At 43.2% G+C, this 13,665-nt stretch overlaps 1 protein-coding gene across 1 annotated transcript; it reads left to right on the top strand.

Annotated features, from left to right (window-relative positions):
* Window positions 1-4,592: 4,592 nt before the first annotated feature.
* Window positions 4,593-13,386, top strand: LOC110508766 (deubiquitinating protein VCPIP1). The gene is made up of 3 exons (XM_021589552.3): window positions 4,593-8,970; window positions 9,887-9,973; window positions 10,120-13,386. The coding sequence occupies exons 1-3, from the start codon at window positions 6,309-6,311 to the stop codon at window positions 10,941-10,943; spliced, it is 3,573 nt and encodes a 1,190-aa protein (XP_021445227.3). The 5' UTR covers window positions 4,593-6,308; the 3' UTR covers window positions 10,944-13,386.
* Window positions 13,387-13,665: the final 279 nt, after the last annotated feature.

Genomic DNA, 13,665 nt, shown 5'->3' with positions numbered 1-13,665 from the left:
ATGGTGTGTTCAGGGTGATGAGCTGTGTTGCTTTTACGCCAAACATAACGTTTTGCATTGTTGCTAAAAAGTTCAATTTGGTTTCATCTGACCAGAGCATCTTCTTCCACATGTTTGGTGTGTCTCCCAGGTGGCTTGTGGCAAACTTTAAACAACACTTTTTATGGATATCTTTAAGAAATGGCTTTCTTCTTGCCACTCTTCCATAAAGGCCAGATTTGTGCAATATACGACTGATTGTTGTCCTATGGACAGAGTCTCCCACCTCAGCTGTAGATCTCTGCAGTTCATCCAGAGTGATCATGGGCCTCTTGGCTGCATCGCTGATCAGTCTTCTCCTTGTATGAGCTGAAAGTTTAGAGGGACGGCCAGGTCTTGGTAGATTTGCAGTGGTCTGATACTCCTTCCATTTCAATATTATCGCTTGCACAGTGCTCCTTGGGATGTTTAAAGCTTGGGAAATCTTTTTGTATCCAAATCCAGCTTTAAACTTCTTCACAACAGTATCTCGGACCTGCCTGGTGTGTTCCTTGTTCTTCATGATGCTCTCTACGCTTTTAACGGACCTCTGAGACTATCACAGTGCAGGTGCATTTATACGGAGACTTGATTACACACAGGTGGATTGTATTTATCATCATTAGTCATTTAGGTCAACATTGGATCATTCAGAGATCCTCACTGAACTTCTGGAGAGAGTTTGCTGCACTGAAAGTAAAGGGGCTGAATAATTTTGCACGCCCAATTTTTCAGTTTTTGATTTGTTAAAAAAGTTTGAAATATCCAATAAATGTCGTTCCACTTCATGATTGTGTCCCACTTGTTGTTGATTCTTCACAAAAAAATACAGTTTTATATCTTTATGTTTGAAGCCTGAAATGTGGCAAAAGGTCGCAAAGTTCAAGGGGGCCGAATACTTTCGCAAGGCATTGTAGTTACTTTGTACCTGTTTCCTCCAGCATATTCACAAAGTTCTTTGCTGTTGTTCTGGGATTGATTTGCACTTTTTGCACCAAAGTACGTCCATCTCTAGGAGACAGAACGCGTCTCCTTCCTGAGTGGTATGACAACTGCATGGTCCCATGGTGTTTATACTTGCGTTCTATTGTTTGTACAGATGAATGTGGTACCTTCAGACGTTTGGAAATTGCTCCCAAGGATGAACCACACTTGTGGAGGTTTACAATTTATTTCTGAGGTCTTAGCTGATTTCTTTTGATTTTCCCATGATGTCAAGCGAAGAGGCACTGAGTTTGAAGGTAGGAAATAATCTGTCTGTATACAATTGTTAGAAAAATTACTTGTGTCATGCACACAGTAGATGTCCTAACCGACTTGCTAAAACAATAGTTTGTTAATTAACAATACATTTGTGGAGTTGTTGAAAAACAAGTTTTAATGAGTCCAACCTAAGTGTATGTAAACTTCTGACTTAAACTGTATCTACTGCAGCCCTCATCCTCCACATACAACACCCGTTCTTCCAGTTACATTCTGGTAAAGGTCCTCAAAGCACACAAATCCCTGCATCGCTCCTCTTTTCAGTTCGCTGCAGCTAGCGACTGGAACGAGCTGCAACAAACACTCAAATTTGATAGTTTTATATCAATCTCTTCATTCAAAAACTCAATCATTGACACTCTTACTGACAGTTGTGGCTGCTTTGTGTGATGTATTGTCTACCTTCTTGCCCTTTGTGCTGTTGTCTGTGCCCAATCATGTTTGTACCATGTTTTGTGCTGCTACCATGTTGTGTTGCTGCCATGCTATGTTGTTGTCTTAGGTCTCTCTTTATGTAGTGTTGTGTTGACTCTCTTGTTGTGGTATGTGTTTTGTCCTATTTATTTATTTATTTATTTATTATTTTACCTTTATAAAAAAAAAATATATATATATACACTGCTCCAAAAAAATTAAGGGAACACTTAAACAACACAATGTAACTCCAAGTCAATCACACTTCTGTGAAATCAAACTGTCCACTTAGGAAGCAACACTGATTGACAATAAATTTCACATGCTGTTGTGCAAATGGAATAGACAACAGGTGGAAATTATAGGCAATTAGCAAGACACTCCCAATAAAGGAGTGGTTCTGCAGGTGATAACCACAGACCACTTCTCAGTTCCTATGCTTCCTGGCTGATGTTTTGGTCACTTTTGAATGCTGGCGGTGCTTTCACTCTAGTGGTAGCATGAGACGGAGTCTACAACCCACACAAGTGGCTCAGGTAGTGCAGCTCATCCAGGATGGCACATCAATGCGAGCTGTGGCAAGAAGGTTTGCTGTGTCTGTCAGCGTAGTGTCCAGAGCATGGAGGCGCTACCAGGAGACAGGCCAATACATCAGGAGACGTGGAGGGCAACAACCCAGCAGCAGGACCGCTACCTCCGCCTTTGTGCAAGGAGGAGCAGGAGGAGCACTGCCAGAGCCCTGCAAAATGACCTCCAGCAGGCCACAAATGTGCATGTGTCTGCTCAAACGGTCAGAAACAGACTCCATGAGGGTGGTATGAGGGCCCGACGTCCACAGGTGGGGGTTGTGCTTACAGCCCAACACCGTGCAGGACGTTTGGCATTTGCCAGAGAACACCAAGATTGGCAAATTCGCCACTGGCGCCCTGTGCTCTTCACAGGTGAAAGCGGGTTCACACTGAGCACATGTGACAGACGTGACAGTCTGGAGACGCCGTGGAGAACATTCTGCACCCTGCAACATCCTCCAGCATGACCGGTTTGGCGGTGGGTCAGTCATGGTGTGGGGTGGCATTTCTTTGGGGGGCCGCACAGCCCTCCATGTGCTCGCCAGAGGTAGCCTGACTGCCATTAGGTACCTAGATGAGATCCTCAGACCCCTTGTGAGACCATATGCTGGTGCGGTTGGCCCTGGGTTCCTCCTAATGCAAGACAATGCTAGACCTCATGTGGCTGGAGTGTGTCAGCAGTTCCTGCAAGAGGAAGGCATTGATGCTATGGACTGGCCCGCCCGTTCCCCAGACCTGAATCCAATTGAGCACATCTGGGACATCATGTCTCGCTCCTTCCACCAACGCCACGTTGCACCACAGACTGTCCAGGAGTTGGCGGATGCTTTAGTCCAGGTCTGGGAGGAGATCCCTCAGGAGACCATCCGCCACCTCATCAGGAGCATGCCCAGGCATTGTAGGGAGGTCATACAGGCACGTGGAGGCCACACACACTACTGAGCCTCATTTTGACTTGTTTTAAGGACATTACATCAAAGTTGGATCAGCCTGTAGTGTGGTTTTACACTTTAATTTTGAGTGTGACTCCAAATCCAGACCTCCAAGGGTTGATAAATTGGATTTCCATTGATAATTTTTGTGTGATTTTGTTGTCAGCACATTCAACTATGTAAAGAAAAAAGTATTTAATAAGAATATTTCATTCATTCAGATCTAGGATGTGTTATTTTAGTGTTCCCTTTATTTTTTTGAGCGGTGTGTATATATATAAAAATATATATTAAAATGTAATCCCAGCCCCACAAGAGGCCTTTTGCCGTTTGGTATGCTGTCATTGTAAACAATAATTTGTTCTTAATGGACTTGACTAGTTAAATAGATGTCAAATAAAATAAACTATCTAATATTTGTTAAATATAGTACTGAATATACTAGCTACATTTATTTAAATGGACAGTTCTGTGAAATGTCTTGTGCAAGTATTAAATTGACACAATACCTGTTAGTGAAGGTGTCCGCTTGAGGTGACATGCAGGGATTTGTAGTTTTGTATGATATCTACTTTGATGCTAATTAGCATTTTCAAATCTGAGCCAAATCTATTGATAAAAGTCACCTTGTCCGAGAGATATTTACGTGGTTATCAAAATGTCACACCAGGGTAAGCCTACATGAAACACAGCCCTTATTTTAAGTGTTTCTAAAATACCCTATGGGGAAAATGAATGGTGGAAAAATGATTGGAACCATTTCCCTATTTGACTGCTAGGTTTTATGGTTATTATGACACTTCCACTGTTGGGCTCTATGGGAGTAGTTGTCCACAAAGCGGAATGAGGGTTGTTGACTTCAACCACTGGTATTCAATAGAGAGAGATGCTGTCATATAAATAAGAATGAACAGTGACGCCCGCAGAACCTCTCACTCTAGCATTTTGACTGGTAAACTCATGGGTACACTCGCAATGGCTGTTTGGTATTGTGATGTAATGTAGAATGTTAATTCAAATTAGGCTAGCTGATGTGTCTCATGCAATTTTTGTAATGTCATTTGAGTTGATTTAACTTCCTGCTTTGTTCCTATGGGTACACTTGCAATGGCTGCCAGTCCCCCATTATGCAGTCATTGACTTGAATAGGGACGTCCGTTCTATTCATTCTCATTTCTATGGATGCTATGCTACTCATAGAAATAAGAATGAATAGAACGTGCTTGGAAGCTCTAACCCTGGCAATTAAACTGGTAAACTCATGGGTACACTCGCAATTACTGCAATAATCAACTGATGCTGGATTGCCATGGTATTGTGGAATGTTCATTCAAATGATGCGGCTCATGCAATGGAATGTATTTTTGGTAAACTCAGTTGAGTTGACTTGAGGGTGCAGAGCACTCTCGTCTGAGTGTGCTAAAGCGCAGAATAATCGATTCATTTACGAACGCTCAACACCGGTTGAAAATGGCCGGTGTCAGTAAACGTCGGTTAAAAAAAAGGGTCATTAAATTGTTGCCAGCAGTTAGTCACCAGCCTAATCAGCTCTGCTAGGTAGGGCGAGTAAAATGATCAGAGTGAGGTGTTCTCTCATTTGTGTCTGGATGTAGCTAGCACGTTAGCCAATTTGCTTGAGTGCCGTTGTGACGTCAGAACGCTTGGATCAACCCACTCCCCGGACAGGGCGTCCAGTGTGCGCTCCGAGAGCGACACGCTCCGAATTTACGAACGCCCAGCTCTGGCACTCTATATTTAATTTATAAAAACACCCTTAACAAAGCACAGGACAGATTGAAGGGTACACTTCCTGCTTTTACTTCTTGGCATGGGTACGCTCAAAATGGCTGCCAGTCCACCCATTATGCCATCATTGACTTGAATGGAGACGCCCTTTCTATGAATTAATGACTCCCGAGTGGCGCAGCGGTCTAAGGCACTGCATATCGTGATAGGCACTGCATATTGTGATACAGCCTGGTTCGATTCCAGGCTGTATCACAACCGGCCGTGATTGGGAGTCCCATAGGGCGATGCACAATTGGCCCAGCGTCGTTATGGTTTGGTCGTGGTACACTGTCATTGACTTTACAAAAACTTGCTTGGTGGGCGAAACAACGAAAAAACGCCACCTGCTGGAGGGAGATAAGATTTCCCCCCTCTTTCCTCCTCTTCCTCTCTGAACAGAAACGTAACAAAACCAAAATACATCATGGTACTTGTAGTCAATTTGAAGCTAAATACACAACTAATTTATCAAACGTTATTGAAGCAGGCATAGCACGCAATAAGATAATTAGTCTAGCTTAGTATTGTTAAATTCTGGTATGCAGTGGCTGAAAGAATACTCAGTTGTCATACTTGAGTAAAAGTAAAGATACCTTAATAGAAAATGAGTCAAGTGAAAGTCTAAAAGCATTTGGTTTTAAATATACTTAAGTATCAAAAGTAAATGGAATTGCTAAAATTTTCTTAAGTATTGAAAGTAAAAGTATAAATAATTTCAAATTCCATATATTAAGCAAACCAGATGGCACAATTTTATTTTTATATTAACTGATAGCCAGGGGCACACTCCAACACATACATAATTTACAAACAAAGCATGTGTGATTAGCGAGTCCGCCATATCAGAGGCAGTAGGGATGAGCAGGGATGTTCTCTTGATAAGTTTGTGAATTGAAAAGTTTTCCTGTTAAAATGTAACAAGTACTTCTGGGTGTCATGGAAAATGTATGGAGTAAAAAGTACATTATTTTCTTTAGGAATGTAGTGAAGTAAAAGTTGCCAAAAATATAAATGCCCCAAAACACTACTTAAGTAGTACTTTATTTTTACTTGAGCACTTTACACCACTGGTATGTGCCTGGTTTGGACTATAACCAAAATATCAACTCTAACGCACCAAAGCGCAGTTTAGAAAACCACATGTACCACAATCCATTGCGAACTAGGTTTCGCAACAGAAAAAAACAACCGCTTCCGTGTTGTTATTCTGGCATATATCTAGCTTGTAATACGTGAGACAAAGCGCAATTGCTAGCCAGTTAATTTGGAATTTAACCATAATGGTTTTATAAGATCAATACATAGTGTAGTTTTATTCGCCAGAATGTCGTTGCTACAAAGCTCAAAGAAAAAGGACAAGCGTATTTTGTCCGGTACCTGCCCAGACCCGAAATGCCAGGCGAGGCTATTCTTCCCTGCTTACGGCTCGATCAGCATTGAATGCACTGAATGTGGCCAACGCCACGAACAGAATAATCTTTTAAACGTGGAAGAAGTAACTGATCCAGACGTTGTGCTGCACAATTTGTTAAGAAATGCCCTACTCGGTGTCACTGGAGCCCCAAAGAAGGGAACCGAGCTGGTGAAAGTGATGGGGCTTTCCAACTACCATTGCAAGCTCCTCTCTCCTATTCTCACAAGGTATGGAATGGATAAGCAGACGGGAAAAGCGAAACTGCTGAGGGAAATGAATCAAGGAGAGATGTTCGACTGCTCACTTCTAGGTGATCGGGCGTTTCTAATCGAACATGAGCATGTATCTACAGTTGGCTATGGCAAGGACAGATCCGGGAGCCTGATATACCTCCACGACACTTTGGAGGAGATTAAGAAGGCTAACAGCAACAAAGAATGCATAATACCTGTTCATGTGGATGGAGATGGACATTGCCTTGTTCATGCTGTGTCCAGGGCCCTGGTAGGCAGAGAACTGTTCTGGCATGCCTTAAGAGAGAATTTGAAACAGAATTTCAAGCAAAATCTGGATCGCTACAAGGCACTCTTTCAGGATTTTATTGATGCAGCTGAATGGGAGGACATCATCAACGAATGTGACCCCCTTTTTATCCCACCGGAGGGTGTGCCACTGGGACTTCGAAACATTCACATATTTGGCTTGGCTAATGTGCTGCACCGCCCCATAATCTTGTTAGATTCACTGAGTGGAATGAGGAGCTCTGGGGATTACTCTGCAACTTTTCTCCCTGGGCTTGTACCGGAAGAGCAGTGCAAGGGAAAAGATGGGAAGTTCAACAAGCCTATATGTATCGCCTGGAGTAGCTCTGGGCGTAACCACTACATCCCTCTTGTCGGAATAAAAAACACACTCCTCCCCAAGCTGCCGCCCAGGCTACTCCCCAAAGCTTGGGGGGTCCCACAGGAGCTCATCAAGAAGTACATTAATTTGGAACAAGACGGGAGCTGCGTCATCGCGGGAGACCGGAGCTTACAAGACAAGTATGTGATGAGACTGGTCAATGCCATGGAGGAGATCTTCATGGAGAAGCATGGAATCCACCCCTCCCTGGTGGCAGACGTGCATCAGTACGTTTACAGGCGGACTGGTATGATCGGCGTCCAACCCGAAGAGGTGACGGAGGCTGCCAGGAAATCAGTCATGGAAAACCGGCTTCATCGCTGTCTGATCTGCAATGCACTCTCTGAGCTTCATGTTCTACCTGAGTGGCTGGCTCCAGGTGGTAAGCTCTACAACCTGGCTAAATCCACCCACGGGCAGCTCAGACCCGACAAGAACTACAGCTTTCCGTTGAACAATGTGGTCTGCTCTTACGACCCAGAGAAAGACATCCTCATTCCTGACTACAAACTAAGCACCTTGAACACCTGCAACTGGTGCCACGGCACCTCAGTGCGCCACATCCATGGCAACGGCTCTGTGGTGTACTTAGATGGAGACAGAACCAACACCCGCTCCCAGGGGGGAAAGTGCGGCTGCGGCTTCAAGCACTACTGGGAGGGAAAGGAGTATGACAATCTGCCAGAGGCTTTCCCCATCACTCTGGAGTGGGGTGGGCGTGTCGTGCGGGAGACAGTGTACTGGTTCCAGTATGAGGTTGAGGTGACCCTGAACAGCAACGTCTATGATGTTGCCATGAAACTGGTTACCAAGCATTTCCCTGGGGAGTTTGGGAGTGAGCTCCTAGTGCAGAAAGTGGTGAACACCATTTTGCATCACACTGCCAAGAAGAACCCAGATGAGTATAACCCAGTCTCCATTGACGGTGCGCATGCTCAGAGACTCACAGACGTGGTGGAAATCCAGCAGGCCGTTGACACACAGCCACCGACTAAGATCATACTAACTGGGCAGAAATCAAAGACCATTCACAAAGAGGAGCTGACCATGAGTAAAGCAGAGCGGAGCCTTCAGCAGAGCATCAGCGAACAGGCCCTAGTGACCCAGAAAAGGAGGACAGATCGACTGAAGCAGGAGCAGAAGGGAGTCCAGGGACATGGGCGGCCGTCCTCTCCGAGTGCTACTCAGGAACCTTCCTCATCCGCTCCAGCCACACCCACCAAATCTTCCTTCTCTTCCACTTCCATTAAGGAGAAGAAGATCCGTGTCACCACTAGCGACGGGCGGCAGGCCATGCTCACTCTACAGGCTCAAACCACCTTTTCTGAGCTCCAGAGGAGCATTGCGAACGAGTTCATTGTGTCTCCAGCCCAGCAATGTATTCGACATGGGTTTCCCCCCAAAGAACTTTTACCTCCCAAGGATGGAGAGGAGAATGAGCCTGTGGCTCTCCAACATGGGGACAGGGTGACTGTGGAGATCCTGAGAGGTCCAGAGGATCACAAGGTTTCCGCCCCAAGTGCCTCCAGTTCCCATTCATCCCTGCATTCCCTCCACTCTGTGAAGAGTGATGATACAGTGACTTCCAGCAGAATGAATACTAGCAGAGAGCTACAGGAGAACATTGACCTTGAGATGTCCTCCCTCTGTCTCCTAGCAACCTTAATGGGTAAGCAAGAGGAAGTGTGGGAAAATTGTTTCTTATCCAAATCAATAGGAATCTTTACTTTATATAATTATTTACTGTTAAAAAAAAGACAGTCTAGCAACACGTGACATACCTGTTTGAGTTATGCAGAAAACTGCTGTGATGTCATTACAAAAAGTAAAAAATATCTTGCTGTAGAGGGAGAACCAGTTTGTTGATACACCTTTAAGACTATAGTACCAGGCATGCCTTAGATCATCCCTTCAGTAAATATAAGGCTAGAAACAGAATGTGATGGGTGTGAGAGGCTAGTAACTGATAGGCCTATAGGCTTTATAGACGGTAGCTTTACACAGCATACGGGCATGCTGTTCTTGGATTGGTTACAAGAAGCAGGATGAATGATAGTGCTACAGGTATTGAGTGACTGGTGGGCTTACCAGGGATGGATCAAGGCCTAATCTTTGGACATAATGACTTTTTCCCACTTGAAATAATTATAATCTATTCAAGTGCTTTTTCTGTACATCAGCGACGTGGCTTTTGGAATTCATTGAAACGCATGCAGCAGCACTCTCGGAGAGGAGAGTGCAGACTGTATGAAAGGGATGATGTGGTCATCGCCACTCCTTCACCTAACAACAGAGTCTGAGTTCCAGTCTCTGGACACTCTTCAGCCTTCAGTGTCTTACTAGCATATTGCAATGCAATCTTATCTGGCCTGTAATATTAGGACCAGTAATATTAGGGCCAGTAATGTAAGTTGGAATAGAGCCTTGGTAATTGCAAAGGGTGGCAAGGCAAATGAATGACAAGGCAACCTATTTTTACTACAGAATTAGGATTTTTATCTGAGGAAAACCACATGATAGCGTGTATTCTATTAATTTCTATTCTATTTCACATGCTAATTGCGGTATTTTTCATTCCTACGCAGGAGAAGATGTCTGGTCATATGCAAAAAAACTGCCTCACTTATTCCAGCAAGGTGGAGTTTTCTTCAACATTGTGAAGAAAGATATGGGTAGGTAAACATGTTTTCTGTTGTTGTGCTCTTTGCATTTTGCATAACTTAAATGACAACTACAGTATATATTTTTTATATTCAACATTTGCATGTGAAATGTACTGATCTGTGACTACCTATAATGGCTCTTGTCTCGTCTGCAGGCCTGATGGATGGCAAGCACTGCACCCTCCCACACTTGACTGGAAAGACGTTTGTGTACAACGCAGCAGAGGAGTGTCTGGAGCTGTGTGTGGATGCAGCGGGACACTTCCCCGTGGGCCCTGACGTGGAGGACCTCGTCAAGGAGGCCCTGGTGCAGCTCCGCTCTGAGGCTGCCTCCAGGAGTCGGGAGGGAAGCCCCTCTCACAGCCTGCTGAGGCTCGGAAGTGGAGGTGTGGTGCGCAAGAAGGAGCAGCTCCAGAGTGTCAACGCCTTCCAAGGTAAGGGCCACTCCCTGGGCAGCGCCCCGGGCGGCTTCTCCCCTGAACACAGGCCCATCACCCGCCAGCACAGCAGCGGGGTGGACCTGAGCGCCAGCGTCTCAAAGGGACCTGACCTCTCTGACATCTCAGAAGATGCAACCAAGGAGCTGGTGCGCATGGCTCCTGGTTTCGTCACCATGAAAGACAGCCGACACCTAGACCCTAGTATGATTGAAGAACAGAGGAAAAAACTACAGGAGATGGTCTCATCCATCCAAGCCTCCATGGACAGGCACCTGAGGGAGCAGAGCAATGCAGGGGCAGGCACTGGGGGCCCTGCAGAGAGGACAAGTGGGGCTAAGATGAGTGCTTCCCAATCTACCCCAGGGATAGGTGAACAGGAAGCCTCTTCTATGGACGTATCTACTGCTGGTGCTCATGGCACACCAGTGAAGGCAGGGAACAAGCCTGATGGAAAGGATGCAGGGTCAGAGGAGCTGGAGGAAATGGATAGCCAGGATGCAGAGCATACCAACGCCCTGGAGCCGATGGATCATTCCTGATGGGAAAAAGGCCCAGCCCTATAGTTATCTCAGTCATGATCAGTCACACCTCTGTCTGGTTGACATTTAGTATGTGAATGCTTCAGGTTGTATCAAAGCTTTGGTATTCATTGTGTTTTGTTGTCTTTACTGCATGATTGCCAGAGGTTGACCGTTACTGCCTTTGGTGACAGACTAATGTTATTATACAGAAACATGCACCAAGCTCCAAGGAGCGAAGCTGGTTCTCATGCTTGAAATGCATTCCTGTAGATGCCCCCCATGTCTTAAGACAAGAGGTAGTAGAACAGCTTGAGCTGATGAGATCCCATCCCACGCCAGTATTGTAATGTCCGCAAACATCTGCTTCAGCAAAGTGCACACTGTAAATGTAACGAGTACCATCATCACATTTTCTGATTTACCAAAATATTTGCTATAAACAACAGTAACATTTTCCAAATGTAGTTTTTTTTCTTTTCTTGAACTTTGCTCTCCATGTGAATGTTTGCTGTCTTAATTCCTGAAGGAAGGAGTCACATGCCCTTATGATAAGCATATACATCGACTGATGTTTGTTGTCGGAAAACCCTGTGATCTTTTTTTGTTTGTATTTGGGCCATTTTATAAGAATTGAAAGATTCTGTTTAAAATGATCATTTAAATGTGAGTGCCATTTGAAAGAAAGTGTAGCACTGTTCTGAATATAACCAATTGATTGGTGGAATTTAGAGATTGACATTGAAGTGTGCACTGATTGGGGAAAATGCCTGTTGATTCTTTTGGGTTCAAGGCTACTTACTGATGTTTGAAGAGTAATTTATGTTACTTTTGAGATTTCTCATAAAACCCAAACGAGTGGCCCAAGTTAAGTGTGCTGCGAAAATGCTGAACTACTTGATGTGGTGCTGTATTCTGTTGGAAGGGCCGGCATAACATACTACACACACCTGGGAGTATATTCCATTACTTGTATGCAATTTCCTTTAGTGAAAGATGGAATGCAGTGCAGGATTATTATTTTTTGAAATACTTTAGAAAGACTTTTGTGTAAGACTTGATTTGTGAATTTTCCAGGTTTACAGATTATCTTTTTAGGAATGATAAATCAATTCAAGAATAGCAGATAATTATTTTTCCATGATCTGCCTGCAGTTTTTGTTGTTTTGTAAACATGCAATGCTGGCATTTTATTATTCAATCTAATAAATGTATGTTTGCACTTGAATGTTGTTATGCAGGGGTGTGTTGAACCCTGTAGGCTCCCTTTAGTGTTCTCACCATTCATTAGGATATAAACTTGGGATGAACCAACCATAGAAATATAGTTATTCATTCTAATTTAATGGAAACCACAATCAGTTGGTATTACTAAGAATTGTGATGTATGTCTAGTTACTTTATGTCTATTCAGCTCTAGGGATGTTTTTAAGTGCTGTGAACATTTATGTTGCCGATTTGTGACATGAGATGTCTGATCTTTTGGTGCAGAATGTGATGAAATCCTTGAAAGAGATTTCATGGAGGTTGTACATTTTGATATCTCATGAACAAAGTACTACATCTCTCAGTGGTGTGAAGTATATTTCCAATTGGTTGTTCAGCCAATCCAGTTGATTGTAAACTTATAGACAAACCGTGTAGTACCATGTTGCATTCAGATCAGTTTTGTGGCATTCAATTCCTCTCGCAACATTATAAAATGTAACTTTTGGTTTGTTTGTTGGAATTTCAACCAAAAACCGAGTTGGGGTGTTTTATAGGCCCTCACATTGGAAGGCAGAGGCTTCACTGTTAACTAATTTAAGTGGCCATTGAGATAAAGGCATTATGGGCCACATTGAGTTTACACTTTTGTTGCCAACCCAGATTTTGGAGTATTCCAAATCACCTTGTTGTTCTAGAATGACATGGTAACTTTGGATGCTGCCATTATCAGCTTATGGCCTTATATCCTTGAGTCTTACTGAGTCTTGGCCTGACTTCTGGACAAGGTTTCTTATTATGGCAAAAAGCAGTACCTGCCTAAAAAAACACATTAATTGCAGGTCATTTTTTAAAGAGCTCCACAGCTTTTCTTTCTAGTGAACAAAATGTAAAACTTAGCACTTTCATAAAAATAGGGAATATTAGAATAAAACATATACTAGATATACTCAAATATAGATATTGTCAGTCCAAGGGAACATTTAAAGGAAATATTAAACTCAGACAACACTGTTTTGACAAACTTGAAGTTTGTTTCTTTGTGACTGCTGTACTAATTATATGTATTGTAAGCCAGTTGTATTATAATAGTATATATTGTAGTATACTTTGATCTGTACAGAAACTCAAGTTCTTTCATTTTTTGTTAACTTTTTTTCTTGTTTGCTAATAAAAGATTGAAGATACCATGGCTACAACATTGCTGTTTGCATGTGTGATGACTTTTCAACCAAACAATAAAGTAATTTCTTCACAATGTTGTATTGTGGTCACTAATACTTCCTTAACTACTTGCCTTTGAATTCACTTACAATTATAATTTTTTAATTAATCATGTAGATCCACTTGATCAATAGCATATGTTTGGTCCCATCTTGAAGTTTGCCTCTTATCAAAAGTTTGCTGTCCATGATACAACAGGTGTAAACAGTACAGTGAAATGCTTAATTACAAGCTCTTCCTCAACAAAGCTGTGTTCAATATCAAAGGTAAAGAAATAGAACATTCTAGGTCAGATCAAATTAAAACACACAAT

The sequence above is a fragment of the Oncorhynchus mykiss genome, chromosome 28, assembly GCF_057628025.1.
Source record: "Oncorhynchus mykiss isolate SJ-2025 chromosome 28, ASM5762802v1, whole genome shotgun sequence".
Lineage (NCBI taxonomy): Eukaryota > Metazoa > Chordata > Actinopteri > Salmoniformes > Salmonidae > Oncorhynchus > Oncorhynchus mykiss.
The sequence above is the reverse complement of the archived record's forward strand: the minus strand, read 5'-3'. Positions and strand labels throughout refer to the sequence as shown.